Below are 16,767 nucleotides of genomic sequence, written 5' to 3' on the forward strand. Positions count from 1 at the left end.
TTACAAGCGCCACTTAACGACGCTTGTTGGATCCATCACGTCAACAAAAACAATGGATGCTTTTTACGTAACATGAAGCTGGTGACAGCGAGGCCATATATGGTCATTGTGGGCATGACGTAATCAGACAAATGAAGGACTAGGCTGGAAACATCTTTTGTTTTTATTTTGAAAGCAAAACTATAAAACATGGAAAAACAAGAACATGAGTCAGGTGGCGGCTTCACATGTTGTCTTCATCCGAGTCGTCTTCCTCCTCCAGTGAATCCTGAAAGACGTAGCGGAGAGTTTAAAACCTGGTACATAAAATGTTTTTTTAATGTGCGTGCGTGCGTGTCACCTTGGCGTATTTTTCCGCCTCCTCCCTGACATCTTTGGGGACGAGCGTGTGTCGTCCGTTTGTGACTGGCGGAGACAAAAAAGGCGTGGTTAGTCACCATGGCAACCATCAGCGTGTGGACGACCGGCGGGCGGGTAGGCGGGTCAGACAGCCAAGAGGAAGTGACATCACAGGAGGTCAGTTCAGTGTGCGAAACCTTTTGGACTCATCATCCCCCATACGAGTGAGTGAGCGAGACGGGCTCGTCGTGTTCTTACTTTCTCCGACCCAGCTGAGCTCCAACTCAAACGCTTTGTCCTTCACCTCGTCGTGAACGATGTAGATGCTGAAAACAAAACAAAAACATGTCATGATCAAGTAGCTTGCTGTTCTGCAGATTTTTTATTTATTTATTTTTTTGTCTTTGCACGGCCGCATCTCTCGAATGCGAGCCCGCATGTTTTTCAATAAACGCATGAAGAAGACACGTGTGGTTTTCGGGTTTTAGAAACAAGGTTTTGTGACAAGAAAACAAATATTTATCACAGATTAAACAAAAGAAAAGCAAGAACACGGTCACATTCTGTAATGGTGCGTTCAATGACCATTCGCGCAGTAAGAAATCTCAGCATACATAGAAAAAGCTCAAACGACTGATGAATGTTAATATTTTTATCAGTTTTCTTCCACTTTTGAAGTTTAAAGTCATGGTTAGGGTTAGGAACAAGGAACATTTTTGAAAAATGGCCACTTTTATGTGGTAAAAGTTATGAGACCCCAACAGCAATTTGCTCCCGGCCAAAATGGGTTCACGAAAACATGAGCAACATCAACAAGCATCTCCAGCGTCATTGCCCTGATATACACAGAATTTTTTGTAAATTATTATTATTGTTATTATTTTGTATATATATTTTAAGCTACCGCATAGTGTTAAAACTTGTTGCACAATGAAATTTTTGCTGATAAGCAAAATCAAGATAATTTTCTGGAAAAAAAAAAAATATATAGTTGTCTTTATACACAAATCACGTACCGAAACCGAACTGAAACCGTGGCCCAAAAACCGAGGTACGGACCGTACCGTGGGCTACCTGTACTGTTGCACCCCAAATATATATATTGTGCTATATATAAATAAAAAAAAAAAAAAGGGGGGGGGGGGGGCAGACTAAATAAATAAATAAAACAAACAAAACTGATGGGCTGGCAACAAGTTCAGGGTGTACCCCGCCTACTGCCTGAAGCCAGCTGGGATAGGTTCCAGCACCCCCCGCGAGCCTTGTGAGGAGCAAGCTGTTAAGACAATGATGGATGGATGGATATAAAAAAACAAAAAGCATAAAGCATTCGTAATGAACTAAAAATAATACCAAAATGACAAAAATGAAAAAAATATATACTGTGCTGTATAATAATTAAAAAAATATATATACTTGATGGGAAAAAATGACTAAATGAAGAAATGAATGAAAAAGCAGGATGTAAATGACCCCCCCAAAAAAACAAATGATTGAAAAAGCATTCATAATAAACTAAAAATCATACAAAAATGAAAAAACATGAAAAAAATATATACTGTGCTGTATAACAGGGTTCTTGCAGGAATCACTCAGTGAAATTTTAGACCTTTTTAGACCACTATGAGAAAAAATTTAGACCAACTTCACGACCGACCGAAGCGCCCCCCCCCCCCCCCCCAAAAAAAAATAAATAAGGGGGGGAGGGTACATATTTGATTCTCAAAACCATGTCAACTTGCAGGGCTCTACATTAGCTTTTTTTTACTACTAGCAGTGGTGCGAGTAACATTTTTAGTTTTCCGCACAGCACAGGATTTGGTCGCACCATTTTTTATGGATGTGTAGCATGACCTTTGGCAAACGCAACTCGATATATTTGCAAAATATTTGATTGGAACACGAGTTTTGCCTGCAACATCAGTGGCTATCAAAACATTACATAGGATTCATTTAAGTATTCAAAACATAGTGACATTTGTTGCTTGTAGACGTTAATCTTAAAACACCACAAATTTTTACGGTATCTTAAAACGTGTTAAAAAACAACAACAAAAATGTCTTCTAAATTTTCATATATTGAATCAATTATTTAAATAGACCGCAACAAAGGACTGGGCGATATGACTGAAAAATGTATCAGTTTAAATATTTATTAGTCATTATTGATAGTTATAATTGTTTGTTTTTTTCTATTCAAAATAAGGATCAGTAAAACAAAAGGCTGATAATTTGAAATATAAATATTTAACCTTCAAAAAGACACAAACACAATATGTGCACAGTGTGAAGTATTTCAGAAATGTAAAAATTTGAGACATGAAATCAACCTACCGTTCAGCCAAAAGATTTTTTATTTTTTTTTTAACTCTGAGACACGATGATGACCACGGAATCACTGCTGTTTGTTTTTTTGTTTGTTTGTTTTTTGCTGTGGTTCATTTTGAGTTTGATGACATTCATTGCGGGCACGTCTCAGTTCTCCTATCTGCTTGTCATGCTAGTTGTGTACATTGACAGGGGGGAAAAATGTGCTTTTATCGTAGCTGGTGTGTTGGCTGTGGGACATACCTGTGTGAAGTTTGAATCCATGCATTGTTAGTTATTGTTTTGAGTCGCGCGCAGTACCAACACCGGGACATACAAGTGCACCGAGAGGACTCGATAGCCAACTACTTTCAGCTGCATGTTGACACTCGCTGTGACGCGCGCGCGCACACACTATTCTGTGCCGCAAGTTCGTCGTTCACGACCCTGCCTGTTTGTTTTGGTCCTGGTAGTGTTAGTTTGACATGTTGAGCTCGGGATGTCCGCAGAAAGCAACAACGATAATTCCTCCCCCTTCTGGTGTCGTATCTCGCGGCAAAACAAGCCGCCTCCGCGCGTCACATCTCACCAAACATCTCATTTGCACCGCCCCACGTACCTTACCTCCCGCCCGCCCGTACTACGTTGAACTACAATGAAAACGCACCCCTTCAAATGTCTCCTTCACTTTGAGCACGCAAATAACAGAAACAACGCAACACGCACATTTTTTTTTTGTTCCGTTTCTTTCTTTCCACAGAGCAGACACTTCTCGGAATGTAAGGAGCGGATGTAAGAATTTTAGACTTGGGTAAATTAAATTTTAGACTTAGGATGAAAATATGGCTGTTTTTTAAAGACATTTTAGGCCTAAAATTTAACTTTCTGAATTTTAGACTCTTTAAGACCCCGCGGTAACCCTGGTATAATACATTTAATAGAAAAAATGAATTTAAATGAAAAAAGAACATATACGATAAATGAAAAAGCATTTATAAAACAACAAAAATTATACCAAAACAAAAAAACAAACGAAAAAATAAATGAAATTAATGGGATTTTTTTTTTTTTTTTTCAAATCAACGTGGATTTCCATTATCGTGGGTAGTTTTTGGAACGTAACACCCACGTTGAACGAAGGAACACTGTCCTTTAAAAAACACAAACTTGCGTCACGTCAACAATGACAAATCATCGGATGATGATGTCATCAGGAAGCGACTCACATTTTGGCGACCTCTTTGACCAGCTCCCTGCACGTCATGTCCTTCATCTGCAACAAAGTCACATGACGTTACAAGGTCACGTGACATCAGATCACACGTCACGCGCAAAGTAACATGACCAACACGCATCGGATTGTCACTCTCTCGTCTTCAATTATCAAAAAAGTTGTTGATTAATTTGCAAACCGATTGAGTTAGTAACATCCCAACCTCACACAAACATGACGTCAGACATGACATCTCAAGTCACAAACGTGACAATTTTTCCATGTCTATTCTCGTGACGTCTCACACGCTCACCTGCAGTTTCTCAATTTCCGTCTTGGCGGCTTGTTTGGCTTTGCCAATCGCACAGCCCCAGTAACCCTGAAACACACACACACGCTTATTGAGAACAGGTGCGTGCGTGACCATGGCACACAAAACGTGCACGCGTGTGGTCAGACAGCCAAGAGAAAGTGATGACATCACGTGACATCAGCGAGTTGAGCGAAACCTTCTCGGCATCATCACACCCACCCTTCGCAAAACATTTCGCACGTTTCCATGGGAATTCACGGGATCAAAACAGGAAGTGGAAAACAATTGGATGTTTCGATTCGTCACCTGCGATCCAAGCATTTCATGCCAAGAGGATTTTTTTTTTTTTTTTGGTTTTTGTTTGGTCAAGTATGTTTTTTGTTTTGTTTTTTTTCTCTCAATGGGTCGGCAAGGAAGAAGAGGTTCTGGCCCAGCTAGTCTGTGAAATTCAGCTTTGTAAAGAGACCATGAACAGGGAGACAAACGGCAAGAACTGACACACCAACGGACGACGTACTCTATATGTATGGTATCAAGTGTGCCGTTTTCTGGCAGAAAAGCACGTTTCCATGGTGAAAAAAGATGGAACAGTTAACGGCATGCAAGAAAGATTCAACTCAGCGTTGCTCAGGGCACATTTCTTAGTCTGTGTGTAAAGTAGGATTGTTCTGATACCGATACTGGTATCGGCAGAGGTGCAGATACTGCATTAAATCAGTGGTATCGGTGACTACTCACAATTAACATGCCGATACTAGAGATAGACCGATATGCTCTTTTCAGGGCCGATACCGATTCCGATTATCGGTAGTCAAGGAGGCAGATAACCGATATTTGAAGCCGATATTCATTTGCAGTAAAAGTTAAAATGTTGGCACCAAATTTTTGAATAATGCAAACCCTAACCGTTCTTTACAATGGATTCTCACACTGCACTTTTCATTTTACATCCTTCTATCTGCAATAAGACGTTGGTGGCGGGGGGAGTTAAATGTGGGGGCCAATGTGACATTACCTTTTATAGCATTTGGGATACTTGTAGTTTTATTCTATAAATGTTATAATTTTATATTTTGAAGTAATAGGAGGAACCCTGTCATTCGAAATGTGCATCAGCTGTGGCATTACTTATTACTACAGCAAAAAAAAAAAAAAAAAAATTCCATGAGAAAAACTATTCATCCCTGAACACCATACAGTTCTTGTAGACCTTATTATGATTATTGTTATTGTTACCATATAGACAGTTTTGATAAGCTGAGGATCTAAAATCGAGAACAGCAATATCATGCTACTCCTCTCTACAAGAGAACTGTCAAAAGACACTTCATCATGTAGTTTACTGCCACTTAGGATGCCCCAATCAACGCAGAAAAAGGTAGAGTAAAATAACTTGGTTATAATAATAGTAATAATAACTTGGTTAAACAGACATTGTTGCGGTGGACCGCTGCCAGTTTCTGCTGTTTAATGTGTTTTACACTTATAGACACGTGTGTGTATATGGGCACACTATTCTCTCACTACTGTACTGTACTGTATCACTTAATGGCACAGATGTACTTGTCTAAATAATAACTGGGCTGCAACATTGCTAATTCACATTAACAAGCACTATCTTAGCTGTCCACATGAATAGTTACTAACACACGAGAAAGTTATACAACACACCAAACATGAGCTCATTATTCAAAGTATGATGCACGTAACGAAATTACATCACTGAACATTAATTGCAGCCGACTACGGCCGTAGATGTTACATATTAGTGGCATCCATTGAGAGGATAATGTCCCAACTCACAGCAGACATGACGTGAAAAGAGAGACAAAACGAGCAAATAAGCACACTATACTTTAGTGCACTTCTCTACTAATGCCAAACATACGGAAGAGAACACGTTCGTGTAGTTAAACGGTGTTTGAGACACTTAATTTGTTACGGAGCGGACTTTAACGAGGTGCACAACGAGCTGTCAATCAAATCGACGTCGAAGCTTAAGGCACACAATGGCAAACCAGTGCGACAAATAAACACAATATAAAGTAACTAAACGCTATTTAGTGTCACTGTGGCATCTAACTGTATAATAACCGCTATGCAACAAGTAGTGGACGTGACCCAGAATGCAATGTGTGCGTCACGAGAGGTAAATATAATGACATTACTCTACTCTTAACATGGAACTAGACAATATAATAATGACAACTGTTAATATATGGAACCTTTCTAACAAACATTATTTACTTAATTAAGTGAAAATGTGTGTGATTCCCTCCCCGAGTAGTTCAAGTAGCGAATTAGCTACTGGGTGTTAGCCTACATGCTAAGCTGAACACACCACTGTTAGCTAGCGGGGATTCAATGCAAGGCAATGCAGCTCCATTCATATAGTGCATTTAATACACAACATAATTCAATGTGTTTAGCTTATCATGGTGAAAAGTTCAGCGGAGTCTCTTCTCTTTTAACTTACCTTCGAAGCATGTGTCTCACGTTGTGGGTGCGTGTGTGACCGGCTACTGTGATACACGGCATACACTACTGATTGGTTCTGGCTCTTGCACGGCTAACCAATCAAATGCTGCTATGGGCGTTACGTTGCTGGAGTTGGACTCCATAACGGACAGAGACGCTCTGGGCTGCATTCGAAGCGAAAAGACGGAGTTTTAAATGGATCGCTCATATCGGCCGTCAGATTAATAAAACAGACCGATACCGATATGTACCAATATGTCAAATATCGGTCTGGCCGATTATCGGTCTATCTCTAGCCGATACCATTAATTCCAACGCTAATATAGGACTTTGGATGCAGCATCTTGTGTCTTGCTTGTGCACGACATTCACTGATATGTGACATGTTCACTGCATGCCGATCTCAGATATCCTATTGGCCCTTGAATGCTCTGAACCAATGGCAGGACAGCTTTTTCATGTTGAGGGAAAAAAAAACTTAAGTATCGGTATCGGACGATACTGCAAAGCTGGGTATCAGTATCGGTATCGGGGGCCAAAAAACTGTATCAGAACAACACTAGTGTAAAGAAGCATTTTTGCCAGCAAGACGCTTTTAGAGTCAGGCGGGGATGCACATGAGCAGTGTGCACATTGGTAATACTAGAATGATTTGTCTTTCCCAGGACCTATACGAGGGTTGAAACAATAACCGCAATATTAAAAAGTGCCACAATATCATCGTCACGCTAATGATTTTCACCTGCTTCAGCCGAGCACAGCATTATGAACAACATACTTTATTACAATTAGGGCTGCCATAAACGACTATTTTGCTAGTTGACTAATCACCAACAATAGTCGCGATTAGTCGACTAATCGGATCGGATCGTCAGCCTCCTTAAATAATTGCCCAAAGTCTTTTTTTGACCCTTTTTTCCTCAGAAAACCCCCAAAACTGAAACACATTCTAATTATGTATTCATTTCGTTTTCGTTTCAGGGATATAATTATTAGTGCTGTCAAATGATTACAATTTTTAATCTGATTAATCACACTTTTTAATTTTGATTAATCACGATTAATCAGCTAAATTACTTGCCTATTCGCGTAATATAAAATAAATACAAAATACCATAATATTTTGACATTAACGCATTTTATTATCTGAATGTCATTTGCAAACATTGATTAAATGCATGTACGCAATTGCATGCATGCGTGTATTGCGCAAAACGTAACAGCATCATATCAATTAGGTGCAATTCAGCAATTAATAATTAATTAAACGCAAAGTACTTTTGTTGTATCTAAAGTCCCGTCGGGGTGTTTTTTTAAACCGAAATTTACCACCGAGCACACCAACTGGAGTCACCCCACTCATTTTGGAACAACAGGCATAGGAAATGCCGTGCACTGACCTAATTACTGACCTGCGCAGCCTTCAATGTAACCATCCGCGGTTACGTTCAAGGCTCAAGTGCGGTCCAAAAAAATAGTGCAATTAATAGGGGTGTGAATTGCCTAGTACCTGACGATTCGATCCGTATCACGATTCATAGGTCACGATTCGATTCGATACCGATTAATCCCGATATGAATTTACAAGCCGATTTGTTGCGATTTTTTTTACTCAAATTTAGAAAATACCATTCAGTAAACTTACACATGTACACTGTAAGATTTGTATGGAAATGTATTATTTATTGATCTCAAACTTCAGTGTTAGAACTGTGAGCCACTGTATTTAACAAACAGGTTGTAACATTTTTCATGTTTGAACAGCATTGAAATAAAATATTAAGGCTTAATGTTCCATTAATATAACATTCTTCTCCATGCTTAAGGTGTGAAAGTTAGACGTTTTGTGGAATATTTTTCCATCAAAAATGGATGTTAAAAAATCGATTCGGCTGCCTATTGAATCGATTCGAGAATTGCGTGCTGTAGTATCGCGATATATTGCCGAATCGATTTTTTTTAACACCCCTAGCGATTAATCTGCGTTAATACCTGATTAATGCGACATTTTTCTGTGATTAATTAATCTATTAACGCTTTAACTTTGACAGCCCTAATAATGATATATACTTACAAGTAATAAACTCTGTTCAACTAAGGAACTAACTTTTATTAAAGTGCAGTTTGTACCAGAATTCCTTGTGCAATCCAAAAAAAGACAATTATGCCGATAGTACATTTGAACTTTTAGCTCAAATACTGTTGCCTTTAACATTTATGACAACAAATGTTGAGTGCATTTGAAAATAAAAAAAAACTAAATAGCAATTAGTAATATGAATACAACATGTAAACAATATAAAAAAATACTTTTCAGGCATGCACGTTGATGGCTTCATAATAAAGCTCTCCAATGAAGTGGAATGAGTCTGTTAGCACTTTAACGTAGCGTTAAGACATCGTTGCCACATTTACTATTTAGTAGGGCTGGGTATTACCGCCAACCTCACGGTACGATACATGTGTCACGATACGATATGTATCGCAATACATTTGTATCCCAATGCTTGATCTTCAAGGCGATACGTATTCCGATATTACATTCATTTACTTGCATAACAGTCATATGTATGCCTAAAGGATATTTTTGTTATGCTGACTGACAAAAATATTTTTGCTAGCAGCTCTTGTGGTTTACCAACAAGCGGCATGCCTGGTTTAAATGTGCACGCACTGCAGAGCAAGGAGCAGCTTTCACAGACACACCGGGAAAATTTATTAATATGCATTAGCCGATATGAGCAAAAATATCAAAGTATTAAAATTACAGCTCTAAAATCTGCTTATTTGAAATATTTGGGGAAATTAAAAACATTTTTTTCATGTAACACATTCTATTTAGTTTTTAAACAAAATATACAAAAATTGGTACATTAAGACACGTGTCATGTTAAGTTTAGAAGAAAATAAATGTTGATATTCTTCCTCTGTTTTCATTTTTCTTAGCAAGACACAGTGTCCAATCACTGGTGAAGCTATTTTTGCATTAATTGAAGTCAATTAACTTCAAAAACGCTGATGGTTTTTATTTTTTAGGTACAATGTAATCTGCAAAGGCAAACGTTAACTGCCTATTTAAAGATAACGAGCAATATCGATTTTGACGCCTGCGTATCGATACGTGTATTGTAATGAGGCCCGCAACGATATATTGCCGTATCGATTTTTTGAGCACACCCCTACTATTTAGCCATAACATCGCTGTGTTACAGGCCAAGCCTGGCCCTTTAACTGCTAACTGCTGTGGTGCCGCACTTTGGCGGTTGTGTTTAGGAAAGAGAAGGTGAGCGGAAGAGCTTATGTGTGCGCACGGGTTGTCGTTGAGGAGTGCTAAAATACAAGTTTGTGTAAAACGAGAGTCTGCCTGCTCAGTCTCCATACCATCCATTAGGAGGTCCCTGGGCAGGAGAAGAGGACTTAAGAGCTGTAACAACGTTGCACGTTTTATGTGTGCGCTAAATACTGAAAGCGTCTCCGTTAACGTCCACGTTACCACTTAGCTACACTAACCCGGATTAATGCTACTGCGCATGTGCGTCTAGTAAGAGTAGGCAGGAGGACGGGCGGCAGGCAGTCAAACGAGCGGTTGAGGCAGATTTGGAAGAGAAAACAAATATAAGGCTGATATATATTATGTAAAACTGACTAGTCGACTATTTAAATTAGCCGTCGACGCTTTTGGTCGTCGACGTAGTCACGACTAGTCGATTAACCTTGGCAGCCCTAATTACCATACGCCGTGCATTGTTTATAAAGTCAATCAAGATGGCGGAGGATGGTGACCATATTGGCATGGGTAGAGCAGAAAACTCAAGAGACTAATACATCTATACATAAAATGTTATTTTTATTAAAAAATAAGAAAATTATATAGATATATTTTCTTTTTATTTATTAATTAGCATTATTCTTGTAATTGTTGTTTTCCCTTGAACATTTCCAAAATCGTCCATCCGAAATTCCCACGGAAACGTTTCCCATCCATTTCGTACGGCGGCCATGTTGGAGACTCACGTATGAGACGCCTGACGGGTCGACCATGTAGAGCTGCGGCCCGTCGTCTTTGTCGTGGGAGCCCAGGATGAAACTGACCACCGCAACGGACACACACATGCATATGTCAGTCAACGTTGGATGGACGAGCAGACGGACAGCAGACGGGGGGGGGGGGGGGGGGGCTCACCTGCAGCCGAAGGGCCGCACGGCGCTATAGAGGGTGTAGGCGTGCACGTACATGGCCACGCGATCCGACAGGTGCTGCCGGAAAACAACCACAAGCTCCGTTACAGACCATCAACACTACACACAAACTTACATTCTCATACTTTATATAAATTATTGTTATTATTATTTTATTGTTTTATTTATTTATTTATATATTTTATTATTATTACTATTAGTATTTTTTTTTATTTAATATAATTACGATTTTATTTTTTATTATTACTGCAATTATTATTATTAGTCTTTTTTATTTATTTAATAATACTATTATTAGTAGTAGTAGTATTACTACTATTATTATTACAACTATCAGTATTTTATTTATTATTATTATTATTATATTTAGTTATTTATTTATTTGTTCATTATTATTTTTACGTGTTGTAAAGTGACTTGCAAATTTCTAAATAGGGAAATTCATCCAACTCAAATTGACATCATGTAGTCAAAAAAAATAGCGCTGTCAAACGATTAAAATTTTTAATCTGATTAATCACACTTTTTAATTTTGATTAATCACGATTAATCAGCTAAATTACTTGTGTAATATAAAATACAAATTACCGTAATATTTTGACAACGCATTTTGCATGCGTGTATTGCTCAAAATGTTACAGCATCATATCAATTGGGTGCAATTCAGCAATTATTAATTAATTAAACGCAACTTAATTTTGTTTTATCTAAAGTCCCGTCGGGGTGTTTTTTAAAGCGAAATTTACCACCGAGCACACCAACTGGAGTCACCCCGCTCATTTTGGAACAGCAGGCGTAGGAAATGCCGTGCATTGACCTCATCACTGACCTGCGCAGCCTTCAATGTAACCATCCGCGTTACGTTCAAGGCTCAAGTGCGGTCGAAGAAAATAGTGCGATTAATCTGCGTTAATACGTGATTAATGCGACATTTTTCTTTGATTAATTAATCTATTAACGCTTTAACTTTGACAGCCCTAAAAAATAAAAATAAAATTTCGAACTGCAAAAGGCTCAAATTTTTGTCGATGTGACTTTTCTTTTTTTAAATGACTCGAGACCAAGGTTATTTTAGTGAACTAAAACTAATGAAAAAACTAAAACAAAAAATTCAAAAAACAATTTCGTTTACGAAATGAAATAAAAAGGAAAAAGAAATTACAGAAAAAAAAATCCTTCGTTTCCATCTTTGGTAATTAATTGAAATCATGATCCTTTGGGGATGATTTGAAGTCAATTTATTTCGACATAAACCAGAATAAGGACGCTTGAAAGTGTGTCACACAGATGTGACGTCATCTAGCAGCAGCCAATAGAGAAACACCAACAGATGATGTCGCTCCCATGCTGTTTTTTCAACTATTGCGCACAAGTTTTACATCTTAAAAAAAAACAAAAACAAAAAACAAAAAAAACAGAACCAGCCTGAAAACGGATTAAAACTAACTACATTTTAAAATACAAAACTCAAAACAAATTCAAAAGAAAAACTCCAAAACTAAAAATAATAACCGTGCTGGAGACTATTTACCTTGAGCGGGATGTCGTGTCCATAGCTGGAGCGGAAGTTGGACGCTTCTTCGCGGGCCACCTGAGCCAGCGAGCGGGCGTCTGCCAGGAGACCCGCCACAGCCTGGGGAAGTGAGGGAGGGGCATCGGGCCGTTACCGTGGTTACACACCAACAAGTCACACCCACTCCAAAATACTTTACATGCATTTCCGTCGGCGCAACATTTCCCAATCATTAACTTACCCCCCGACAAAAAAAAAAAAAAAACTTTTACAAATGTGAAAATGAATGCTCCTTCTCGGTAAATAAAACAAAACATGTTTTGTTTAAATTTGTAAAAAACACTTTTTTTCTTTTCTTTTTTTTTTTACAATTTTGCATCAGAAAATGATGCAGGTACTGTAGTTGCTTAATTGACAATTTTTTGCTGCAGCGGTTGGTTAAGTGGCTAATTGCATTGACCAAATTATTATTGGGTTGAACAAAATAAATAAATAAATATCAAAACTATTTTCCTTTTCCAGCCCAAAAACAATTCATAAAACCATGAAATAATTTAAGTACCTTTTTTTCCCCCTCATAAATTCATAAGAAAATTGAATGAGAATTATTTTTTTTCCTTACCGTTTCCATGAAATTTTACCTTCAAATTTCTTACATTTATGGAAGACCTGACTTTTTTTTCTTTTTTTTTTACTTTAAGACGATTCAGAATATTATTAGTTCATAGTTACAATTATTTGAATTAGAAGGATGAAAATATTTTCATCTCATCCTTGCTAAAATAAATACATAATTTCACCAGTTACTGCCTCTGCAAAATTTTATTTGGAATTTAATGTTTGTGGAGCTTTTTTTTTTTTTTTTTTTAAATCGTGTCCTTAATATTTTGAGTTGAGTTAAGAAGAATTGATGTTCATAATTAATCAATACAGGGTTGAACTGAAGTGAATCAGAAAAAAATGATATCCCCATTTATTCAAGATTTTTTGGGGGGCTGAAAAGAAAAAAAAGATTTTGAATGCAATTGTAATGGTTATGAGGAGGAAAAAAAAAAAAAAAAAAAAAAATTTAACTTCCCAATTAAGAAAATGCACAAAAATAAATGAATGATGATTCAGTTTGTGTTTTGGTCCATAACATGTCAGAAAATAGGCAAAAAAACGCCGATCATCGTTTTCGCAATTAAACGCAGAATGTTTAGAAAGGTGTCATTGACGATTCACTTTAATCGTTGCATCTTTAATTCATATCATTCCATGGAATCGTCCAGCCCAAATGTTTGGTTACCATGCCGACATGCGTGTCAATGTTGAAGATGCGTTTGTTGGAACCCTCCTCGTACAGTTTGGACAAAACCAGCTTCTCCACGCCAAACACAACGCCATCTTTACAGCGGATTCCGATGGCCGTGCTAAACATTAAATACAAAAAAAAAAAAAAAAATATGTTATGATTCATCTTATGTCTGCAGACATATACCGCACCCACCTGCTGTTCTCAACAGCCTTGATGGCGTACTCCACCTGAAAGACTCGTCCGTCAGGTGAAAAGGTGGACGCTGACAAGTCGTACTAACAAAACACACGAACACAACAAAAGTTTGCACTTGAGTCATTTGACACCAAAATTTACAACAATCGCAGATTAGGCGTGACAAAAAATACATTATCATGCAAAAGTTAGTTTAATTTCCACAATTCCTTTCAAATACATGTACACAATTTAAACAACTCAAATTATTATTATTTTTACATCATTTGGGCTTCCAGCTTATTTAAAAAAAAACAAAAACAAAAACAAAAAAAAAAACAAAAAAAAAAAAACGGGAACTTTTTTATATATATATAAAAAAAAAAAACTATTAAAAAAAAATCACAATGCAATTTTCAGATTTTGAGACAAAAAAAAAAAAAACACCAAAACGGGATTTTTTTTTTTTTTATAAAAAAAAAAACTATTAAAAAAAAAAATCACAATGCAATTTTCAGATTTTGAGACAAAAAAAAAAAAAGTAGTTAGGTTCACGTCAAATTAAAAAAAACAAAACGATGTTTTCAAAATAATGCCAATCTTCAGGGCGGCGCGGTAGGCGAGTGGTTAGCACGTCGGCCTCCCAGTTCTGAGGACTCCGGTTCGAGTCCAGGCTCCGGCCTTCCTGGGTGGAGTTTGCATGTTCTCCCCGTGTCCGCGTGGGTCTTCTCCGGGTACTCCGGTCTCCTCCCTCATTCCAAAGATATGCGTGGCAGGTTAATTGGGCGCTCCGAATTGTCCCTAGGTGTGCTTGTGAGTGTGGATGGTTGTTCGTCTCTGTGTGCCCTGCAATTGGCTGGCAACCAGTCCAGGGTGTCCCCCCGCCTACTGCCCAGAGCCAACTGAGATAGGCGCCAGCACCCCCCCGCAACCCTTGTGAGGAATAAGCGGTCAAGAAAATGGATGGATGGATGCCAATCTTCACTACTTGTATGATAGATAAGTTTGTTTTTTTTAAATTATTAATTTTTTTTCTTTAGATGTTTTCGAAACAATGCCAATCTTCACGATACACGTTTCTTACGTTTTTTTCTTTGATAGTTTTTTTAATTTATTTTTTCTATTTTTGATACACGTTTTAATTATTTTTTTTCTCTTCTTTTTTGTTTGATAGACACGTTTTTTTATTTTGTTTGATAGACACTTTTTTAATTAGTTTTCTTTTTGTGATAGACACGGTTTTTTAGTATTTTTTTCTTTTTTGATAGACACTGTTTTGTTTTTCTGTTTTGATTGATATACAGTTTTTTTTTACATTTCTTTTTTTGTTTGGTAAACACTTTTTTCGAAAGACACGTGTCAGCTAAGCATAGCTGCTAACTAGCGGTTGGCACCATTCGCGATTTCCTTTTAAACATGAATTTGCTTTTTTTTTTAAATAAAGTAACCGTGCCACTTGCAAACAGAATGGGTATGGTTGTCAAATATTCGCTGCCGATGCTCACCTAGCGGCGAAAACGTGGAGAATCTCAAACGAGACGCACGTGGAGTCCTCCAAGCCACAGAACGTTTAACTTATTCTGTCCCTCGTGGCCGCATGGGAAAAACCAAAAAGCCAAGAAAAATGCCGTAAAACTGGAGTACAACTGTCGTAAAACTGTCGTACTGTTGGGTCCAAAGACGGGAAGAAGAAGAAAAAAAGAAAAGAAAACCAGGCTACCGCCATCAAGTGGCAAAAAGTCAAATTACACTTGGACTACACTTAACAAACCAGACAAAAATCACGTTATATGAAAAACTTACCATGATAAAATACAAGATTAGTCAAATTACACCTGGACTACACTTGACAAACCAGACAAAAATCACGTTATATGAAAAACTTCTATCATGATAAAATACACGATTAGTATGACTTCTGCCCAGAGTTCTAAGTATGTGTTTTCTTCTTAAATTCTGGTTGTTGCTGGTGTTTTTTGTTGTTGGTTTTACAATTTGCCTATTTTTATTTTAGTAACGTTGATTTATTTATAAGACACAAAACGGACTCGGCCAGATATGGCGAGGTTTTGTGTTGCCAGTTAATATTTTCTTTTCACGAAGTTTTCATTTTGTTTTGTCGCGATTAATTGGCTGTTAGCGGAATTACCGGCCTAACCCTAACCATAACACTCAGAGTAGGTTTATAAAAGGACACGCTTTGCGTCTTCTGCTTCCTTAAATGTGGACAATTTTTCAATAAACGCGGAAACTAAACGCTATAAAGGGTAAACATATTTAACAATCAGATTTGAAGTGAGCGCTTTTAATACCGATCTGTTTCCAGTTTCGGCACATTAAATATGGCGGACTCGCTGACGTATCAACCCACTCAGTGAAGCTTCACCGTATACATGTGTATGAATAAAATAAACCACGGTATAACTCTAAGAGTACCAGCGAGGTTTCTTATGCTTATAGTGAATCCTTCACGCTATTTAGTCGAACTGCAAAACAAGATTTCGGATCGCTTTTTAGTTTCAGTTTAGCATCGCGGTGCTTGGCCGGCCTCGCTTGCAGTGAAGTGACTCAGCAGGCTAACAGCTAGTTCGTTCATTAAGATGCTGTTCTTCTTGAAATACTTTGCCCCAAACAAATGTTGGAAACGTAGAACAGTTACGTATAGAAAATAAAATGGGTAATGTGAAACAAAATACTTACTCCGGTCCCAATGGAGCTCATTTTGACGCTAAAACTGTTGGTCCAGTGTGAAAGTGCAAAGGAAGCTACGTTTGGTATACCATCAAGCTAGACGTATTCGTACCGACACTTCCGGCAACCGCCTTCAGCGCCTTACGTCACACACGAAAATGTGTTTGCAAATGAATAAAATAAGTTAGGTTCGCTTCCCCACCTGGGAGACCATGTGTGGCTTACATGATGTAAGCTTGTGT

General features: G+C 37.8%; 1 protein-coding gene and 2 non-coding genes across 3 annotated transcripts; all 3 read right to left on the bottom strand.

Annotated features, from left to right (window-relative positions):
- Positions 1-145: 145 nt before the first annotated feature.
- psma3 (proteasome 20S subunit alpha 3) lies at positions 146-16,704 on the bottom strand. The gene is made up of 11 exons (XM_077539445.1): positions 16,535-16,704; positions 13,853-13,935; positions 13,652-13,775; positions 12,382-12,483; positions 10,834-10,907; positions 10,665-10,737; positions 4,173-4,238; positions 3,873-3,919; positions 598-665; positions 341-405; positions 146-268 (listed from the first exon to the last, which is right to left on the bottom strand). The coding sequence occupies exons 1-11, from the start codon at positions 16,553-16,555 to the stop codon at positions 224-226; spliced, it is 768 nt and encodes a 255-aa protein (XP_077395571.1). The 5' UTR covers positions 16,556-16,704; the 3' UTR covers positions 146-223.
- On the bottom strand, positions 480-557 carry LOC144032309 (small nucleolar RNA SNORD53/SNORD92). Its single transcript, XR_013287773.1, has one exon. It is a non-coding gene; the product is annotated as a small nucleolar RNA SNORD53/SNORD92 (small nucleolar RNA).
- On the bottom strand, positions 4,309-4,390 carry LOC144032308 (small nucleolar RNA SNORD53/SNORD92). The gene has a single exon (XR_013287772.1). It is a non-coding gene; the product is annotated as a small nucleolar RNA SNORD53/SNORD92 (small nucleolar RNA).
- Positions 16,705-16,767: the final 63 nt, after the last annotated feature.

Source organism: Festucalex cinctus, chromosome 12 (assembly GCF_051991245.1).
Source record: "Festucalex cinctus isolate MCC-2025b chromosome 12, RoL_Fcin_1.0, whole genome shotgun sequence".
In the NCBI taxonomy this organism is placed as follows: Eukaryota; Metazoa; Chordata; class Actinopteri; order Syngnathiformes; family Syngnathidae; genus Festucalex; species Festucalex cinctus.